Here is a 20,928-nt window from a genome sequence, read left to right as displayed (position 1 = left end):
ACCGAGTTCGTTTCAAAGAGAGAACTCTGAAAAATGTCACGCGTACGTCCGCTATCGTTATACGTTTTAAAAGCCATTCGCTACAGGACACGCAATGTTTCAATACGATAGATACTTTTAATGATGTATATCAAATAGTAGTCACACCATTCTGACTGGCGGTTTCACGCGAGATATTTTTATTGAGGATAACACATCGTTTTATTTGATTATTATTATTATTATTATTATTATTATTATTATTATTATTATTATTATTAGTATTATTATTATTTCATATAATTGCATGTTCAAAAAGTACGAGTTTCGTTCGATTATTGTTTTATAAAAACATTGGAAAGAGACAACTTCTCGACCTTTAACTAAACGATATTTTATTTTTTTTGGTAAAAAAAAAAAAAAAAAAAAGAAAAGAATAAAAAAAAATAAAAAAAATAAAAAGAAAAGAAAGAAGAATAAAAGAAGAGAGAGAAAAGAAAAAATATAGAGGAAAAAAGTAAGCCGAAGAGGAGAAGAAATTCTCATAAATAATCGTGAAGCGAGCAAATGACCGGTTCTATCGTCGTAGGGGGGCGAAAAGGGCGTAGTCCTTCTGGTGTTAAATTTCACCGATCCCAATGTCTATTTGTCTCAGATTCTCCTCCCAGTCTCCATCTGCTGAGGACATCTCCCGAACGAAGGCATACAATATATTATCATCTTTTATTAGGTGCTGCCGCAGCACCATGTCAGGCAAATCTGCTCGCGCCCAACGGTCATCCCTTTTAGACACCTACGTGCACCTTTGGGTCACACAAACACACACACACACACATAGCCGTTTTATTGGACGAACACGCTCGACTTCGCTCCGCTCAGCTCGGCTCAGCGCCGCCCGTTGGGAAGTACCTACTGATCGTAAACTTTGGAACACGCGTTTCGAACCACCTTTTGCGATTCTTTGCACTCACGAGCAAGCGAATTTCTGTTTTAAGATGGAGTATATAAAATACATAGAGTATAAGCGTACGAGTTTATAGGGCGAACGAAAAGCAGACCAGCCAACGATATACTTTTTCTCGTGTAAACCTGAAAGTAATAGTTATTACGTGTATCATTATTGTAAATAACGTTAAAAAAAAGTTTATACAGTTAGTAAACATTCTTTCGACGATCAAATATTTTATTTAAAACGTTAGATGTAATTCTTTGTTTCGTTCAAGTTTCGATTTAACGTGAAAATCTTTGATCATCTCTGGTTCTGAAAAGTGATCAGCGTATAAAGGATGTAAAAGGGGAGCATAGATTTTAATCGAGCAACGTTAGAAGAGTTCCATTTCCGAACGACGAGATTAAACTCTATCGTTGTATCTATCGATCGATCGAGTCACACCGCGTCGGCTCGGCGACATCCCTTTTGCGGTGCATCTCGATGCACCGGATACTGTTTTGCCGTTGCATTGTTTGCTTTATCTTTGCTCTTTTGAATACATACGAAATAGTTTTCACCGAGGACTACGACCGTTCCACCATTGTCACGTGAACGATTGTTCGTCGTCGTACGGAAACGTACAGGCTCGGAGTTCGTCGTTGCATTCTCTATTTAGCTTCGAGTCTCTCTGATAGAAGAAAAGGGGAGAATTAAATGCGACTCGTCGATTCGTCAACGAAGAATTACTTTGGCAAAAAGCCTTGCCATTTGTACGCTTAGAAAAGATATAAAAATAAACTCTTCAACAAATTGATTCGCACCTTAAAATAAATATAAAGGTGACGTTTTAATATGACATCGGATAATATGGAATTTTTACGACAGAGAAAGATTTTAAATCCGTATCGAATGAATAACATTTCGTCCATTCAAAATCGTCGTGTTCTTTTCGAACGAATTCAAAAATTCGAGATAAAACTCGAGACAGAGAGAGAGAGAGAGAGTCTTGTCGAGGTGTACGCGTAGCTTCAAAGCGATTCCTGATATTGCCGAATTTTTTTTCTACTGGGTCGCTCGCGAAAAGAGAGAGAGAGAGAGAGAGAGAGAGAGAGAGAGAGAGAGATCGAAAAGCATAGGAGGTGAGTTAGCCACATGTGCGAGGAGGCAAGGACCTAAGCGAGCGTGAGCACATCAAAAGCGGCGGCTTATTAAAAAGAACGGAACGTGCTGGGTCGCTGGATGAGAGAAATGGAGAGAAGGGATAAATAGAGAGAAGGGAGGAAGCGTAACACGCGTAAAACGCTCTTTTTCCTGGCTCTCGAAAGTACTCGGTGTTCTCTTTTCATCCAGCTTTCGAATAAATTATATACCGAGAAGACTCAGTTAAATCTACAGAGTCGTGTTTGACCGCTAGACTTTTCGGCCTCACGCTTTTTTTTTTCATTTACATTTCTTTTATTTTTTCATTCCTTTTTTTTTTTTTTGTCGTGAATTAAGACGGACGTCAAAGGTTGGTTCCGTCGAAATCGCATTAAAAAATGATCATGCACACGTCATATTATAGATAGAAATTTTGTTTGCACTTTTTCTCTCGTCGTCTTTCCCTAGAATTTGAAGCGTCGTACGAAGCTTAATTAAGGCATCGATGCCTTCGTCGCGCAAGGGTAAACCAATTTCGCGCGATATAGTTATGGAAGACTTCCCTCGACAACTGCGGACTAATTTCTCTCGAGGAACTCGCGTATAGCGTGGATCGTCCGGGTGTTGCCTTGCCCTTCCTCTTCGTTAATAGGTAGCTGAAGTGTGGCGAGATTGAGAATTATGTCTAGAGACGCGCGTACGCCCACGATGCCGGCGCCAGAGAGAAGAGATGGATGCTGGGGTGAAACGAGGACACACAGAGGTAACGTCGGTGCTTTCAAAGCTCGCTACGATCCCTCGGGATCCTTAGATCTTAGAAAAGCTGTGAAACTTAAAAAGAACGAAACTTTGGAATTTCTCTTATAGCGAGGAGACGAAAGAATCAAGTATAAACAAGAGGCATTAGGGAAATTGATCATTTCTTGAAAGGTCCGTTTCATAATTAAACGAAAACTTAAGGATGGTTTAGATCGAAGGAATTTTATTCTACGTTTATTTTAGAAAGGAAAAGAGAAAGATCGAATAGAGAGAAATAAAGTAAACGAACGCAGATATGATTGTAATAATGAAAGGAAAATTACCCCGAGTATATAACTCGGAGCCATAGAGCGTATGGTGTTTCGTAGAGATAAGAAGGGAACGTATTTCGTAGGAACGAGACAGGCAGAGCCCCGAGGGGGTTAAAGAAGTCTGAAAAGAAAACGAATAGGCAGCAGGTAAAAGGTGAATAATGGTATGTAGACTGCACTGCCTAGAGTAGATCTCAAGTTTAACAGCGGAGTAAGCATTTATAATAGGCGAGGAGGGGCGAGCAATGCTAACGTGGGAGTAACAAAATTCTAAAAGATTTTCGCGAGAAATCGCGAAGGAGGGTAAGAGTGACAAGAGAGATAAGGGAAGGAAGGATGTCCGTTCACCTAAATGTTTCCTTCTGATTACGATATTACGCCGTTCCTCAGAGTTGATTTACGATGGGTATCCTCGAGCGGAGGAGTAGCGTCATATGTTCGATGTCAAAGTAAATTTTCTAGAAAGTAAATTGATAAATTCTACAAGATAAAAAATGTGAAGGGAAAAAAGAAAATCGAGTTACCTCAATAAGAGCTCAATTTCTTACTTAAAGTCATTGAAGATATTTATCGATGTCTTTGAAAATTTGTTGTGTAAACGAAAAAAAAAAGAAAAAAAGAAAGAAAAGAGAAAGGAAAAAAAAATAAAAACGTTAAAAGCGATTCGGTATTTATAAAGAAGAATCTCGTCGTTCTTGCGAGAGTTCGTATAGCAGAAAATATTGCATCAGGCATTCATATGGAATTCCCGCTTTCAAGCAGATTGTAGTAGCTTTTTAAAAGTAACGATCTGCATGGACCGACGAAGGGTAAATCCTTCGTCTTTGTCGTAAAAATATCTGCGAGCCGTAGTTATAGTGCTCGCTTAGTTTTCCGCGACTGGAGAAATGTACACGGACGTATGAAAATTGTGTCGGAGTACTTTCGTTATTTTCCAAGTCAGACCAGACGAATGCATTGCGCTTGAATATGGTATTACATATTTTATCCTATGTACATAACTATATGCGCGACCTGTGAAATCCGCAAAAATACTGTGAAAGCGCATAAGAAATAAAAGGAAGGGAAGGCAAAGAAAGAAAGAAAAAACTATCGACATCCAATCGAGCTGTTACGAGAGGACCAGTCGTTGTTTTCGAGTCGTTTAAATCACATATATACATATATACATATACATATACATATACATATACATATATGTATATATATATATATATATATATATATCGTCCAACAATTTGTCAAAATATTGACTCGCCCCGTGTACGTATAAGATTTATGTTGCGACACTTTTGAAAAGGGAAGAAAAAAAAGGAAGAAAGAAGGAAAAAAAAAAGGGAAAAAGCGAACGATCGCAAATATCCCGGAGATTTTCTCGTCGACGGAAGGAATTTTCGGGGACGGCTCGTGCGCTGGATCCAATAGCAGGGAGAACTAATGGTAACCCCTGAGATTTACTGCGAGGAAAAAGAGAGGAAAAAGGTCAAAAGGAAAAAGGAAAAGAGAAAGGATGGAAGGTGCGATAGAGACCGTAGAAATGGCGAGAGAAACGAAGAGGGATAACGCCAAGGAGAAAAGGAAGGTATGGAAGTTATCCATAGGTATTTCTAGCAGGCCGAGTAACGCGTGGGACGTTGAGGGAACATAATATCGCGACAAGAAAGCCATACCTTCCGTCGTACAATTAAGCTCGACCGTAAAACGAACGTTTGCCGAGCATTTCTCCGCACGCACGTCTCGTGCCAAGAGTTTGCTACCTCCTGGCTACCTGTAATACGCCTTATCAAGGATAATTGCTCAATTAGACTTGTTCCTTCGTAATGTACTTAATAAGCAATCAAAGTATTACTTCGAGATGATCGTCCTTTTTCGTGTAATCTTACTGTCGTTTTAAATTCAATACTAGTCTTTTCTTCCTCCCTTTTTTCTCCTTTCTTTTTTTTCGTTCTTTTTTTTTTCACTTTTTTTTTCTCGTTTCTTTTTCCTTTTTTTTTCTTTCTTTTTTTCCCTCTCTTTCTTTCTTTCTTTCTTTCTTTCTTTTGCTCATTCGTTCGTTGCAAGGACGTAGAACGTAATGGAGAAAAATCCGGGTCATGGTCTTAGCGAGATCGCTCGGAGAGAAAATTCGTAGGAGATGAGGTCGAAGGGTATGAGGTCGGCTTTAGCGTACAACGTAAATACTATGGAATTGAATCGGTTCTTTTACGTTCCATCCACGTCCACGTATCGCGATCCACGAAATATGTAGAGTGCACCGAGCGAAAAATTGTTTGTTAGATTTTTCTACGATACCTCTACCTGTTTTTCATTCGATGCTCCTCCATCGTTTTATTTTATTTTTATTTACCTCGGTCTCTTCGTTTCTTTTCCCCGTCGTAGCTGCCACGTAGTATTCATAGAACACGTAAACGTAGAGAATGGAGGCTAATACGATCGATCGTCGCGCAATTAATTCGCGACAAAGGTTCGACAAGATTAATCGCACTTTGTAGATAGACGATAAATCCGATCGATCCCGTTGGAAAACAGTCGAGTTATCGATCGACGGCTTCGAGGGTTTACGAACGGCTTCCCGAGTCGCGAGAGTGATACGATCGTTATGTGTTCGTTAGAGTTAATTTATGTATTTATTCAAAAAGCGGTGGGTATTGAATAAACAGCCGATAATGAAAGTTCATTGTGATATACGTCTGGTGGATGCCGAACGCGACCAGATAGCGTTACCGAACGCTGTAGCATCACCCCTAACGTAAATATTTGCCTGTACTTTTCGATCTGCAAATACTTTTCGACGTATCACTTTTCCAGACCAGTCCTCTCTCTCTCTCTCTCTCTCTCTCTCTCTCTCTCCCTCCCCCTCTTCAGGAAATATTCGCGATTCGTACGCGAGATCACGAGCGATATTTATGCCATTAACCAATACGACGAGCTAACGTGACATTATGTGACATGAGTATTTCAGGCAATTTGAATTCTCTTAATTAATCGCATCGTTCAAATTCTACTTCCGAGTTTCATCAACTTCACGCTCTACTTATTTCTAAAACTTGGCGTTCTATATCCGAATATAGCATTGATAATAGGAACGATAATGGTAATAGAAGAGACGACTATGATATGGCATTCTACTCAAGTCGATCTACAAGAGCGCCGATAAAGATTGTTACGCGGGCGTGGCTCTCTGTGTACGTACCATCTAAGTACGAGGGACATTCCAATCAGGACATAACGGATTTGCCGATAGAATCTGCGAGCGATCCGGTAGTTTACCTACTCGTCGCCACGATTATACGTACAAACCGTGGAGGAACGCAAGCTAAATTGGATTTCGGTCTGGGATCGATGGTGTGCATCCGTGCCAACGTAATTAGGTTTTCCGAGCGCGCCATGCGGATTACGCGTCTCGATATATCCGCATAGCGGATTTCATATTTTCCTCGGTCTCCTTGAAACGTTATCGTATCGTCAATGATTTCTTGTTAATTAGTATGTAACGCGACGTTTATCGGAGCTCCTAAGGATATAACGCTTTTCTGTCCACGTCCTAAACTTCAACTTGCTCAACTCGATCGAAGAGAGAAATAGGTCTCGATCGAATTTAAAGAGGAACTTCAATTTCGAGGGAAAACTTTCGAGGGACGAACGCATTGGACCATGTTGAAGTAGCAAGTTTCCTGCCATTCTCCATTTTCCCACGTTTTACTTTACGCATGACTCCTTGAATAGTTTGAGACCCGTTTCATGACACGGACATCCTTGTCGATGATGATTGTAAGAGGAAAAACGTTAATAAAATCCAAAGAATCGGCATATCGAAGAATTTTATTTATCGATCTCGTTAAATAATTCGCGTAGAATTCAGGAGCAATTTCTCAATCTACGTTAATCGTCAAAAGAGAGCTGGAAATTTTCATAATATCACGCGTTAATGAGTTTTTGATTGCAAACCGTAAAAGCGTTCGTTGATAATTCCCTCAAAAAATAATCCTTGGAGATTGATGCTTTTCGTAATAACCACCAACTTTCCCATCTTTTTTCTCATTTAACAAAGATTCAGATGTGGAAAGGCGGAAAGTCTTTCTTTTTATTTTTCTCTTTTTCTAATCGGGTCGACGTATTTTACGATACGCGAGAAAATTTAAATACCAAAATTGCATGGAAAATGGAAGCATCTGCAGCTGGTGCCCTCAGAATCCCGAGAAAATCATGCAAATGTCTCGGAGCATCTTTATTTTACAGGACTGACGATGCGACCGGTGATATTGCGAGCGGCGCCGGTAAAAATGCTGATTATAATTCCGGCAATCGCAAGCAACGTAGCCAGGATAGTATTGAATAGGGAAAACTGCGTTCGTACAAAGTATTCTCGCTAAGGAAAATCCATTGGGTAAAAATGAAAATTAATGTCCTCGTGAAAAAGAAAGAAAAAAAAAAAAAGAAAAAAAAATCAGTTTCTTTCATTCCTATCTAGAGATAATAGGAATTTAAAAAGGGTCGTCGAAAGATTAGAAATAATCGTTCGTATTAAAATTCTTAAGGAATGTTATAATATATTTTCGAATTGAATTTCTTGGCAAAGAAGAGAACGTACCCGACTGCAATACCATTGTTACGTCCCACGTGAAAAGGGAAGCTAAAAGAGAAAATGGAAATACACGGGACAGACGTATCGGCGATGCTCGATTGTCCTCGAGGTACTTCGGTCCTGTGCTACGTCAACAGTCGCCTTTTTTCGATGGCCTTTTTCAATGGCCTAAACAACCAAACACTTCGCCGACGCAGGATGTCGTGCGATGGTGTTTGCCACGTATATCTCTCTTTCTCTCTTTTTAGATCTCTTTTGGTATCTCGTTTTCAGCTCGTTCGGCGAAAAAACACGAATGAGAACGAGTGGGATCGTCGACGATTTTTCCCTTCTATTGCCCTTCTCGAGCACGCGAATTCGTGCTTCCTGATCTGTGCGTGTGCGTGTGTTTTTGTGTAAATTTCAAAAATATGCTCGCTCGGACGGCGGACGAGCGAAAAAACCAAGTGAAACGACGTGGAAGTACCACTCGGTGAAACGTGCATAATCGGGACGGTTCGATGTTCTCTATGTACTTTTTTTCTTTTTCTTTCCTTTTTTTTTCTTTTTCCTTTTTTTTTTTTTTTTTTTTTTTTTCATCGACGTTCTCGATCGTACCGGTATTTTCTCTAGATTTATACTTATCGCATCCGCAAATGACGTGATTTATTTTCTCACTATTTTCGAATCTCCTCGAACATTTCCTGGCTGTACGATTTAAATTACCGTACGTGTATATAACGAGTGGAACCGATTAAGAGTTTGAGTGTTAACAAAAAAGAAAAAATGGAAAAAAGAAAAAATACGCTTTGCCGAACGATCGAGACATGATCGATGCATCGATCACACTTTTTACCAACTTGAATTTTGTTCGAGTGATCCTTCCGAAGCGTAGAATTCCATTTAATTGCTTTTTTTTTCCCCATCCCCCCGACTATTTGGCCAAGACGATTGAAGTGCCAACCTCGATGGATTTATCGTACTTGATTAGACGGCAGGGTTTCAAGTACGGACATCGAATGCTCGAAACGGCTGTCCAATGAGCAGGAACGATTATCGTTGAACATTGCGGATTCTCGTATAGCAGTATTTATCGCGGCAACTCGATGGATGAAGGCAATAGCTTGGAAATATTGGACTGTCGTGATTGCTGCGATAAAACTGGATCGGAATACGCGACAAAAATCAGTTCTCGATCGTTTTCAAAAAGTTCATTAGAAAGTAACGATAGAATATTCGATTCGATGGAAATGTAAGGATTAAGAGAATTAATTTTTAAATGTTGTTCTCTCTCTCTCTCTCTCTCTCTCTCTCTTATCGCTTGGAACGAGAAATATCGAATATCTCGTTGATAACATTTCCTAATTTAAATCCAATTGGATTGATAACATTAACGGATCACTTGATTTAACAACGTTTCAGATACATTTGATTTCCAGTGCTGCTAGATCAACTAAATACTCCTATTTCGTTGGCCTGTATTCATACGTCATTATGATATTAGATACGTCTGTTTCACTTTACGTCGTGGCTAGAACCACCTGCACAAGTTGTTTTAAATAATCGATGTATTCAGGAAACCATGATAATTTGCGAATATACTAGAAATGCGTCAATCATGAATGACAGCTAACCAATTCCCATAAATTGCATTCCAATTTCTAAACGTAACTCGACCAATGTTCTGTGTTATTAGGTATTATTTAGAAAGGAAAAAAAAAGAACACGTATTGCTTCGAAACAAACGAATTATTTCAGCCACGTAACGTGTGAATTCACTCGACGAATTAGTCAAGAACTCGAGAGAGAGATGGAGAGATAGATAGAGAGAGAAAGAAAGAGAGAGAGAATGAACGAAAAGCCGATTAAGCTTTGTGACTCTTTGTCGATTGAACTGTTTACAGAGACGCGCAGAGAAGTAGACGAAAGGATCGATAGTTCGAGATACCCTGTAAAAAGCACGGATTTCAACTTAAGCGCATTTCACCGTTCGAATGGTCGAGATAGAACTAAGTTTAAATTCAAATCACTATGTTCCTAACTACGATGTATACCATGCTTGAAAAGTAGAGAGAGAGAGAATTTCCTGCTTAAATTCACTACTTCTTTCTTTTTTATATACAAGTTCATTTTCATGGTTGAAGAATTAAAAGAATTGCATCGTCCTGAAACTCCTTCCTGTTTTATCGAAATTTCAAGTACCCTCGCGATCTTCGCTTCAATACGTCCACTCGTTCGCGTATCGATGATAGAAATCAATTCAGGTTCTACGAACGTACCTTCGTCATTACGTTTCATCAAAGCGTTTTCTTCGAGAATCCTCGTATCCCTCGAGGTCCTATAAAAAGATTTCAAAGGTAAAAACGATTTAGTGGAATTGCCGAAGAACTTTTTAATTTACCAAACGTATTTCTTTTCTACTTATCTAAGTTCTACTTATTCTATCAACTTTAATCTATTTCCGGATCATTGGATCTTAAAATCTCGAAACATATTAAAACTTTCAAACTTTGAAACGATCAAATAAGCCAAATGAACTAAAATCGTGTACGTATTTGATCGAAATCTTTTAGGTCAGACTTCGTAACTAACGAGATTTACGACATTGTAATCGTCAGAGTTTCACATAAAATTGACAGTCGAATCGTTTTGAAAAGAAGTTAACCAATTTGTCAGACTTACTTGATACGGTGAAAGAAAAGAGAGAAAGAGATGAATCTTTAGATTCCCTGGAGACTCTCTTTCTGTCCTCCCTTTTTACTTTCATTCCAGAGAAAATTGAATACAGTCTCCCGTAGGCTCTCGGACGACAAAAACGCAGTACGAATTTCGTTGTGAAGCGTCCTCGAAACGAAAGCGGTAGTTCCCTAACATTCTGGGAATTTACTTGGGCGTTCATACAATGAGATTCATTGTACGCATTGTATCGCGATGTTCCATTCGCGCTCCTCTCTCTCTCTCTCTCTCTCTCTCTCTCTTCTTCTCCTCGACACAATAGGTTGTGTACGTTGGTCGTTTGCCATGGTCAGCAGAAACAGCAACAGAGTAGGAACGTTGAATTCCGTGCACGACATCATCGCTAGATTACGTACGTTCCGTGCACGTTGCTGAATCGGCCTACTAGTTGATATGGAATAAGCCACGGAAGCGACGACAGGCAGCACCGATTTCCTAAGTGCCTAATCGCGTATAATAGCGAACAAAGCAGAGCATTGCCGGTGAGCTCGTCGCGTGCCACTTACAATTAGAGAAACACGTATGATAGTCGCGCGAACTACGTGACTCGGGCCCTCGTCCGTTCTGGAAAGTGGTCCGATTGAGATAATTTATGAGTTCTCGTGCGGCTTCAATCGTCTACGGAAACGTTTACGCATTATATCCTTTATCACATTCGATTCTGTAAATATTCTGTAATCTTATATTTTTTCGATAACGCGATAGGCATCGTATTCGATTATTTCTTTTTTGTTTATTTTCTTTTTCTGCTTCTTTTTTTATGTTTTTTTTTCTTTCTTTTTTTCTTCTTTTTTTTTCTTTTTTTTTTTTTTTCTTTTTTTTTTCTTTTTTTCTAAATTTATCTCAACGTCACCGAAATGCAGCCGAGGAAGTCGCGAGACGAGAAGCAAGGTCAGTGGTTACTACTATCGAAATAACACGCGCATAATAAAAGCTCCTTCAAAGGACTGTTCGCTCCCCTCCTTTTACTCTGTTTCGTGCTTTCTCCTCTCTCTCTCTCTCTCTCTCTCTCTCCCCCTCTCTTCGTTTTCGTTCTTTTTCATGCATCGCAGGCTGGCACGCGAAGGCTATTTCGCGACGTGTCACGAGTCATTAGAAGGTTAGTCGTCGACATCTCGAACTGGCTCCCTGTTCGAGCACCATTTATGTAAGGGGTGTTCCAAAATTGACTCTATCCTCAACGATACGTTTCTATATTCCACTTTAATCAAATTGTGCTCCATGCTGTTATAATCTACAACGAACGCGAACGCTGTTCGAACACACATGTGTCGATTCAATACAATAAATCTTTCGTATGATCGTTAATTCGTTGCTAATTATAATACAACATTCTATGGAATGAAACGTTCCAAAAAAAAAGGAAAAAAAATATAGAAAAAGAAAAAAACAAAAAAAAAAAAAACAAAAAAAAGGAAAAAGAAGAAAAAGAAAAAAGCAAAGTATTCACTTTAGAAGCACCCTTTATATCGAACGGAATACGTATCCGTCGTGGAACGTCGTAGTGGCGCCCAGCCAGAAATGCCTGATGAGTACTCCTAACGTGGCGGACATATTTTTAAAGTGTCTCACTTTCACGCCTCTCCTCTTCTTTGGTCCGAGAAACTGGCCGCAGTCAAACGCACGAAGCTGACAAATTTACCGCGCAAAACGAAGGAAGATCGAGTTTTCGTTCGCCTCTTAGTCTCACGGACATTGACGTCCGTTGTTTCACACGCCTTATCTTTCATATACTTTAAGAATATCTCTATTGATCTTTAGATATTTTTAACATCCTCGCGAAATATTCCGTGGCGTACCAACAACTTGAATTAAAACAATAGAATCACGTGTTCTTATCGTTGACGATAGTAGAGACACGATAAAACAAACAATGCTGAGAAATTAATTAAAAACTTCTCTCTTGTTTCCCTTGGACGGGACATTAATCATCAACTTGTTTTCTGGAGAACAACCCTTCTCACGGTGTTATATAAAACGCGTGACAGTTTTCACGCCTGGCAAAAAACAGGCAGGACTTTCGCTCCCTCCCTCTCTCTCTCTCTCTCTCTCTCTCTCTCTCTCTCTCTCTCTCTCTCTCTCTACCCCCTCCCCTCTCCACCATCTTTCTTTCCCAAGCGAGCAATAAAAAAGTTGCTTCCAGTTTTGGAACTAGTCTAGAAAGGTTCTACATCCTCCCAACAGATAGCCGAATTTTTTCCTGCGATTTCTCTAACCGGAACGAAAACGTCCGAAGAAAAAGGACCGCGTCAAATTTATATTCCTTTGGCCCTTTTGGTGTAAACTTAAAAAACCGAACATGTTCGATATTTCTCGTTCGTTGTTTCAACTTGATACGATCAATCGGATTCGCTGCAAGTTTCTTCCCGCTAAAGATGGAAGGCTGGAAACTACAGTTGCTGAATTTCGAAAGTTACTCGTCGTTAACTTAAACGCTTACGCGTCGTTTAATGTTCACGATCGAACAAAGTTGCAATTGCGATCTAGATATCTACGAGGGGGATAAAATTTCAATTTCTCCGGCTCTCATCAAAAAATAAATGGCATGTAAATACCTCTGAAAGATAATCGAAAAACCTTGTGATCCAAAATTCATCCTTATCCTTCTATTTTCTCTTCGAATATCAGAGTTAGTTGGAGCTTAGATAAGCGTACAAAGCGTGCTACAATAAAGATCCGCATTGTACTTGGGAACTATTAGAACAGCTCGTTATCTGCATTTCTCTTTCTCTCTTACACTCTATATCGTTTGTTTGCAAATTCGGAAGTTGTCTGAAAATTCGTTTCAATTATGGGAACTAGGATAGCAAGTTGTTATCGCGAAAATGAAAAGTTTATTCCGGTTATTCAGCAAAGTAGGTTCAAACTGGCGCGGACCAAAAGTGCGGGAGGGACTGTCCGCTGCAATAACTTTCTCATTATTTCACGACAGGCACCTTCTAAATTGCTTAAAGGTTACCGTTACCGTGGCTTCTCTCATTAACCGGCTACACGCTAACTCATCTTCTTGAACTTGTCATGCTCCGGGAGAAACTTCGCGACGTCTTATTGAGTTATTAATGGCTTGAATCTGTCGGCGGTTTGGCCCGGAAGTTCAGAAGCTTGTCTAGTGTTATAATACGCTCGACATTAATTGTGATAAAAGTAACAAATCCATAAAAAAAAAAAAAAAAAAAACAAGAAAAAAAGAAAATCTCTCGTGTGGTTAAAGGGCAATCAATTAATTCAGGTCAATGAAAAAGATTAAAAAGAAAAACGAGCCAACTTTTTTTTTTTTTTTAATCGAAATAAATCTGTTCAATTCGCGCATTCCATTTCGGATCCACACAGGGAATCGAAGAGTCTCAAAGGCCACCCGTTAATTTCGTAGAAGCGTCTTTCTGTCCAGTCGGAGAAGTTCTACGGAGATGGTGTTAAAATACCTGCCCATTAACCGGTCCCACGTTAACTTGCCTTCCGTTGGCCGCTGCAAACCGCAAGAGAGAGAGAGAGAGAGAGAGAGAAAGAGAAAGACGCAGATAGGGGAACTCAAGCTTAGCTATACCTCTTCGCTCGCACACAATGCCAAACCACAGGCAGGCGGTCTACGTGTGGATATTCCATCGACTTGCTCGTGGTCGCCTTACCGCATGCATCCTCTCTACCCTCATCTCCTTCTCCTCGCACTCTCTTTCTCTCTCCCTCCTTTTCTCTCACACTCTTCGTAATAAACGCATCCACCCATGCATTCGTCCGTTCCTCTCTAAAACTCGAGAAACCGAGACGAAACTCTGGTCAGACGCATAAATATTGTCTCTTCTCTTGGTCCTTTCACCTTACCTCTCTCTTTCTCTCTCTCTCTCTCTCTCTCTCTCTCTCTCTCTCTCTCTCTCTCTCTCTCTCTCTTGCGTCGCGCCCATTCGTGAATTCCTCTTCTCGACATGTAACTTCACACCTCGTATCATTCATACCTCCCACTCTGCTCGTTCCACTCACCATAATCTCGCACTCTTCCATCTTCCATTCTGTCTCTCTCTTTCTCTCTCTCTCTCTCTACATAATGATTACCATCTCCGTCGATTTCGAGCCGTCGTCCCACCTCTTTTTCTACTATCGTTTCGACTTTAACGACCGACAGAAACGATCTGTTTCCAAGTGGGACGCGTCTAATTGGGCCGTGTACCATTAAGAGGGACGGCAAATGTTCAAAGAGTTTACGTGGACTGAGAACACAGGAGAGACTTAAAAAGAGTGGAAAGAAAAAAATCAACAAGATACTTTACTTTCATAGAGAAAAAGAAAGAGGCTGTAGCAACAAGTAGAGAAAGAAAAGGAAATGTTAAAATCGAGTAATGCCAACGAAATGCATCGTTATTGCGCCGAACGAAACGATAATGCGAAGCATCGTTTCACGCGAAGCTTTTCGAAATCATCGAGTCGAAGAAAGCAAACAGGTCGAATCGAATGTGACAACGTGGTCCTTTCCTTTCTGTATCATCTTCGTGAAAAGATAAAAGATATGCTCCTATGAGTATAAGCACGACGAATGCATAACATTTTCTTACCTAACGGCATTGTATTCAGGAAATAAGGAAAAATGTGAGAGCTGGTAAAGGCGATGCAGGTATCGTGAAGCTACATCTTCCTTAAAGAAAACGCCTCGCCTGTATAAAAAGAAACCGTCGCCTCTTTACCTTCAGGGAAAACGGCAAATGCTGAAAAGCTTTTACCGAGATTAGAAGTTTATGAATTTGCAGGTTGTATGTAACATCCCATGGCATTTCGTTCAGTTGAAATTTTAACGGAAGTATTACAGGGAAGAAAATTCTTAGTCCGTTGTAAAAAGGAAAGAAAAAAAAGAAAAGAAAAAAAGGAAGGAAAAGGGAGAAGGTATAAAAAAGGTCTCTTGCCGTTTCACATTTATTCTTCCCCTCGATTATGAGTTATTCGAAGCGCATAGATTTGATGGAATGTGTAGTTGAAATGGTAGGAACGTAGGTATGCACATACGTAGAATGTTCGCGTAATACCTCTCGGCATGTAATATCGGCAAGAAGATAAGAGCTTCTAATTAGTCTATAGCCTGTACTAAATTCTCAACGACTAACAAGACTAATAAGCGGGACAATGTTTCCCACATGTCTCCCGACGCTGCATCCAATAGTTTCCGATTCAAATTCTAATCTTAAATTGTGAAAATTCACAATTAGAATAAGAAAAATATATAATACTCTAATTCTTGCAGGATAAAGGGCGTAAATTTGCGTGTAATCGAAAATTGTCCGGGCGTGGGATAACGAGTTCATTGTCGTCGAGTACGTAAATCTTTGAAGAAAATGCCAGATTGCCCGACATCTTTTATAAGAAGGAAGAAGAAAGAGAGAAGTTTCGCCCAGTACACACGTGGGCGAGTAGGACGAACGTGGGCGCTCCATTCCGGTATTCCGTTAGGGTTCGGCCTTTGAGGAAAGAGGAAGGGACTGGATCGGTCGGTAAGCGTCGGGCATGGTGAACGACTACGAGTCCAAGGGTTGTCGACGTCGTTGTCGGGCACGAGTCCAAGTTCTTCGTATACCTGAAAATTACCCGACCAATATGATAACTCGGCCACTTATGTCTTCTGCCGGACCATTACGGGCCATTCTGCTGACATTACGACCTTTCCCCTTTACCTTTTTCCTTCTTTATTCGTCGGTACCTGCTAGGATACGATCGAATTTATTCCCTATTAAAATTTATTTTCCCCATCTGTTTATTCGTAATTTTTTTATCCCATCTTCGCTAACTATCCTTAAACGTTCTTACTGGTTATTTTTAAGTAGATTTATCGTTCTCATTGTTAACTAGTTAACTTTCCATAATCCAACCTCGCCAATTCTCTCGGTAAAAATACTTTTTCTCCTTTTCGAAACTGTGAACGCGTTAACGAACTCATTACGGTAAATAATGAAAGAGTACAGCAAGTTTCTCTCTCTCTCTCTCTCTCTCTCCCTCTCTCTCCCTCTCTCTCTCTCTCTCTCCCGGAGAAATGGAAGAAGACCAGCATCGAAATCTTGCCATTATCAACTTTCTTTAGTAACAGGAGAGACTGAGAAAATCATGAATATTTGAAATAAAGGAGAAAAAGGACTGAAAGAGGAAAGAATAGGACAGAGGGAGAGAACGAGTCGTCTCGGGTTTCAGACGAATGGCGTCTAGGAAAGCAAAGCAGAGCGAAACAATTGAAAAGGAGGGAGCAGATAATAGAGAAGGGAGGAAGACGAAGCTACAACGTCTTCTCATTGTGCCTCACGGCGTGCGGTCCTCGTATTCTTGCGAACCTCCTGCTGGGCAGGTTGGGGCTGCAGCTACGGTTTAGAATCAAACCAGAAGGCCTGGAATTCGTTTCTCGGATTATAAGTTATACCTTATAAAGTTTGTTGCGAGCAGACTCAAAAGTGGCCGACACAGTACTGGCAACGGTCTCCTTCTCGAGGGTGGTCCCGATCCTTTCATCTTCCCTTCGTCCCTTCTTTACTAGATTATCTCAATTCAACCATTTGCAATTATATGATTATTACTCGGTCATTGCATATACCTACCTCCTTTTACCAACCAATTTTCTTTCTCCCTTCTCCTAACATCTTCTTAAGATTACATAGGATAACTTTGTCATAAAAAAGCAATATGATTATCGAATATTTTTTTTCCACTCTAATCCGATCAAGTCGACTTAGATAAAATCGGATCTTATCGGTTCTAAATTTCTTGTAAAATCTCAAATTTATATCGGCTTATTTGGAAAACGGTACATCGTTATACTTTATGTTTTCATACCAGCGGACGTATGAAAGAGGCGTACTTAGAGAAAAAAAACAAAAAACAAAAAAAAAAAGAAAGAAAAAGGAAAAAAAAACAAAAAAAAAAAGACAGAACGTTTGAAGAGCTTTCGATCCATCGGATAAGCCCGAACTCGACATGGTGATTCGTAAAATCTCGTTAGATTTCATCACCGTCACGTAACGCTTTTTTCATTCGGCGCGCGTCCCTGAACCGTGTTCTAATTTGAAAAACCGATCGGAATTTTATAGTGGAAAGATAAAAAAAAAAAAAAAAAGAAAAAAGGAGCAGAAACCGATCGAATAAGCGATGCCTACGCCAGTGATAGAAAAGGAGAATGAGAAGTAGATATCATCGATACGAAGCAGCCCTCTCTTGCTCTCGTGACTGCGTGGAAATCGAATCGCTGGGACCACACGCATCCGGTGAACGCATTAAAGCTCCCGCGACACAAATTCCAGAAGTGAAATCCGCGGCAGCCGCATCGGTTATGCCAAGCCACCGACTCGTCGTTTCGCGTCCGATAAAGCTGCTAATGGTCATGTGTACGTTAACTATTACTCGATGTAACTTGTAGTATCCAGTGTGTCCTTCGTTCACGCTGAACGCGAATCCCTTTTTTTCTCTTTGTCTCTGTCTCACTTACGAACGTATATATATATCAGTACGGTAGCGGGCAAGATCAGCAACACGATCACGGTTATAGTAGCTGTAGAAATCGACTACGCCCTTCCTTCTCGCATACCCGGCGGTCTCGTTCGTCCACACTGGTATTCATCCTGCGGACGCCAAGTATGATTTAAAGGGGAAGACCTACGGGACTACCGCTGGGCGAGGTAAAAGGAGAGAGAAAGAGAGAGAGAGAGAGAGAGAGAGAGAGAGAGAGAAGGACGATGGGATAGGGAAAAAAAAGGAAAGTAAATCAATCTTGGGCCAAATTCTCTTAGATGCTCTCGCAAACCCGAACAACGCTACCAAATTATTGACTGACGTTGCGTGAAAGAGAAAAGAGAGAGAGGACGCGTGTATTAAATATTGATCTCTTTATTTGCTTGATATCCTTAGAAAAAACTGACTACCAAGATATGTTTATACGTGTGTCTGTGTGTGTGTGTGTCTGTGTGTGACGAGATATAAAAGGTTCGAATGACACACGTGTTATAGTCCAATAAAATATTTGAGATTACATTAACAAAACGAACAAGTTGTCGAGTACGTTTGACTTCTCCAAGAACATCGTGGTTGGTCTTTGAGAGAGTGGACAAGCCACTTCTGTCCGTGAAATCGTCGATGGCTTGATGTCGAACAATCATAGTAATTGATGTCATTGGAATCTGGTCTTTCTTCGATCATTTTCAAGGAAAGAAACAGGAGGAAGTGAGCGCACGCGAGTCATGCGGAGATGAGTGTCCTATAGGTAGGATGCATCGTCATGGGAGTACCGATTATGTATCTCAATCATGGCAAACTACCGGGGCGGGAATCGGAGAGGCTGCACGTTCTGGCCCGCGGCCGCGACATGTGAGGTCCCCACCGACCTGTCTACCCGTTCTTCTACTCCTTTTACCGCCCAACTCTTCGACGATAAACAGTGTCTCTCATTCGTGCGTTCACCAGTAACATCAATTATCGTCTAAGTTACATACTTCATAGGCATCGAATTTTCAACCCTCTCTCTCTCTCTCTCTCTCTCTCTCTCCCTCTCTCTCTCTCTACCTCCCTCCCTTTCGAGCTATAAAAAGCTTGCATTCGACGACGATAAAAAAGCTTTGAGACTTTGTTCAACGTGTGATTAATGACGGCCAACTGTTCCTGCTGTCGCCGAGCCCGCACAGAACATGTAATATGTATGCGCTCGAATTAACTTTTAAAGGGAAACGATGCGAGTTTGATCTTACGTTGGTCGAAGAGATAAATGATCGACGAACCGACGCCAAAGTAGTTATAGAATCTACGAATAGGAAACCGATGGGGAAATGGAGCGAATCGAAAGTGTAAATGGTTTCTCATCGATGATATTGAAGAGAACATATTCACGCGATGAGGTAATTATGCAATAAAAGATAACGGACGTGCTCGATGCTTTCATATGACGTTGTTTTTTGCATTTTATATAAATTGCATTAAGGACGAAGTTTTAACGCGATACCGCTCGGAAATAACGAGCTTTTACACCGGAGTGTACTTTCCATGCGTGGATATCTCGAGTCAAGCGTTAATTAGAACTTACGCTGGTGTTGGGAAAAAAATCCTTGCGATTAGCTTTGCAAAAACTTTGAAGAAGGAGAAGGAAAATTTACATATCAACTAGAAATACCTAAGAATTAGCTCGTCAGATGACTTCGTTCATAGTTAATTGCCTTATAAAATGACAGAAAAGAAGAAAAGGATGTGCCGGTCGACAAAATCGACGAACAAGTCGACATCAAAGTACTCTTATCTCTCATACCACTCGAATCGTTTCAACGAGATCGAATTTAAAAACGAGCACGTCCAAGCTCCGTGATCGCACGAGTCAGCTACCTATGGAAGATCGAGCAGGCTCGATGGCAAAAGCGGAGCAAGAGGCTTAATCACATGGAAGTAACGCCAGTCGTTCGCGTGCTTTCTATTCGGCAAAGTCTATTTTGTAAACAAAAAGGTTCTCTCGACGTGGCCGAGCACGCGAAAGTGCCCTGGAGTCAGCCGGTCTCGGAACTCTGCCAAAACGTCGCGTTGATCTCATTCCTATCCGTGCATGAGATATCCATGAGGTTTGACCGAGCCTCTGTCTCCCTTTCTCTTTCTCATAAGTATCTTTAAGACAGAAGGAGATAGATACGGAGAGTCGAGAAACTCGAGTTTTATTGTATCGCACCAAACGTGTATTTTGGTCTTGTCTAGACTCCCCGCCTTTCTTCGCTTCTACCACCACTTAAACTTCATCCTCTTCCATCTTTCTTTTCCCTCTTTCTCTCTCTCTCTCTCTCTCTCTCTCGCACTCGCTAGTATTTGCTGCTGAGACGGCAAACGAGGCGACAAGAGATTTTCTTCGTTCCTCATTCCTCTCTCTGTCTCTCTCTATCAACTCTGATTTTTATCCACTAACAATAAGCGAGATCACTTTGTTAATGGTAGACTCTGAAGTAGAGAATTTCAGTACGAGTACGTTCAGGCTCTGAACAGTAAATGAAAAGGACGATCGAAATCATTCGCTTGTTTTACGCAACTTTCCTCGTTATTCCCAGTATTTCTCGACGAGTACGCTTGAGCTGAGAGAGCGTGGTACACTCGACGAGTGCTGCTAAACGTTTGGAAGTCGACTATACCCCTAAGCACTGGAAGCTTTCTAAACAAAAGTAAACGCTCCGAGAACTTTTCTCTATATCATTCGATACAAAGTATTATATAATCGATCGAAACTCTAATTATTTCCAACGCCTTATTTCTAATGTCACGATTGAAGTAAAATCGAAGAAAAATTTTCATCGAATCGTCGTATGCTCCATCTCGTATGAGAGTAGACAAGAACGAGAACGACTTAATGCTCGATTTCGAAACTGAGATCTGCTCATCCTGGTCGTCTCGTAGGGGATAATCGTTATGACAGGAGATACGACGAACGGCTCCGTTTTTATTCTTGGAGACTCGACGATCGTTCAGCCAGATGCCTTCCCTCTCGATCACCTACGATAATCCAGGAAGGGACAAATGCCTCGCACATGAATACA

At 40.6% G+C, this 20,928-nt stretch overlaps 2 protein-coding genes across 17 annotated transcripts in view; one reads left to right on the top strand and one right to left on the bottom strand.

The window, feature by feature from the left end:
* LOC124429053 (carbonic anhydrase 7-like) overlaps nt 1-20,928 on the bottom strand; it is a 393,187-nt gene that overhangs the window by 269,969 nt on the left and 102,290 nt on the right. The window lies entirely within an intron of this gene.
* Nucleotides 1-20,928, top strand: part of LOC124429031 (collagen alpha chain CG42342) — an 89,560-nt gene that overhangs the window by 36,383 nt on the left and 32,249 nt on the right. For 2 of the 16 annotated variants that reach the window (XM_046973759.1, XM_046973758.1), the window contains exon 1: nt 11,263-11,311. The exons of 12 other annotated variants lie outside the window; for them this stretch is intronic. In XM_046973759.1, the coding sequence (XP_046829715.1) occupies nt 11,278-11,311 (34 nt within the window). In that variant the 5' untranslated portion in view covers nt 11,263-11,277. Of the gene's footprint in view, nt 1-11,262; nt 11,312-15,925; nt 17,764-20,928 lie in introns of those variants that run through there. 2 more of the 16 variants (XM_046973756.1, XM_046973754.1) reach the window with 2 other exon arrangements.

Source organism: Vespa crabro, chromosome 14 (assembly GCF_910589235.1).
Source record: "Vespa crabro chromosome 14, iyVesCrab1.2, whole genome shotgun sequence".
Lineage (NCBI taxonomy): Eukaryota > Metazoa > Arthropoda > Insecta > Hymenoptera > Vespidae > Vespa > Vespa crabro.
The sequence above is the reverse complement of the archived record's forward strand: the minus strand, read 5'-3'. Positions and strand labels throughout refer to the sequence as shown.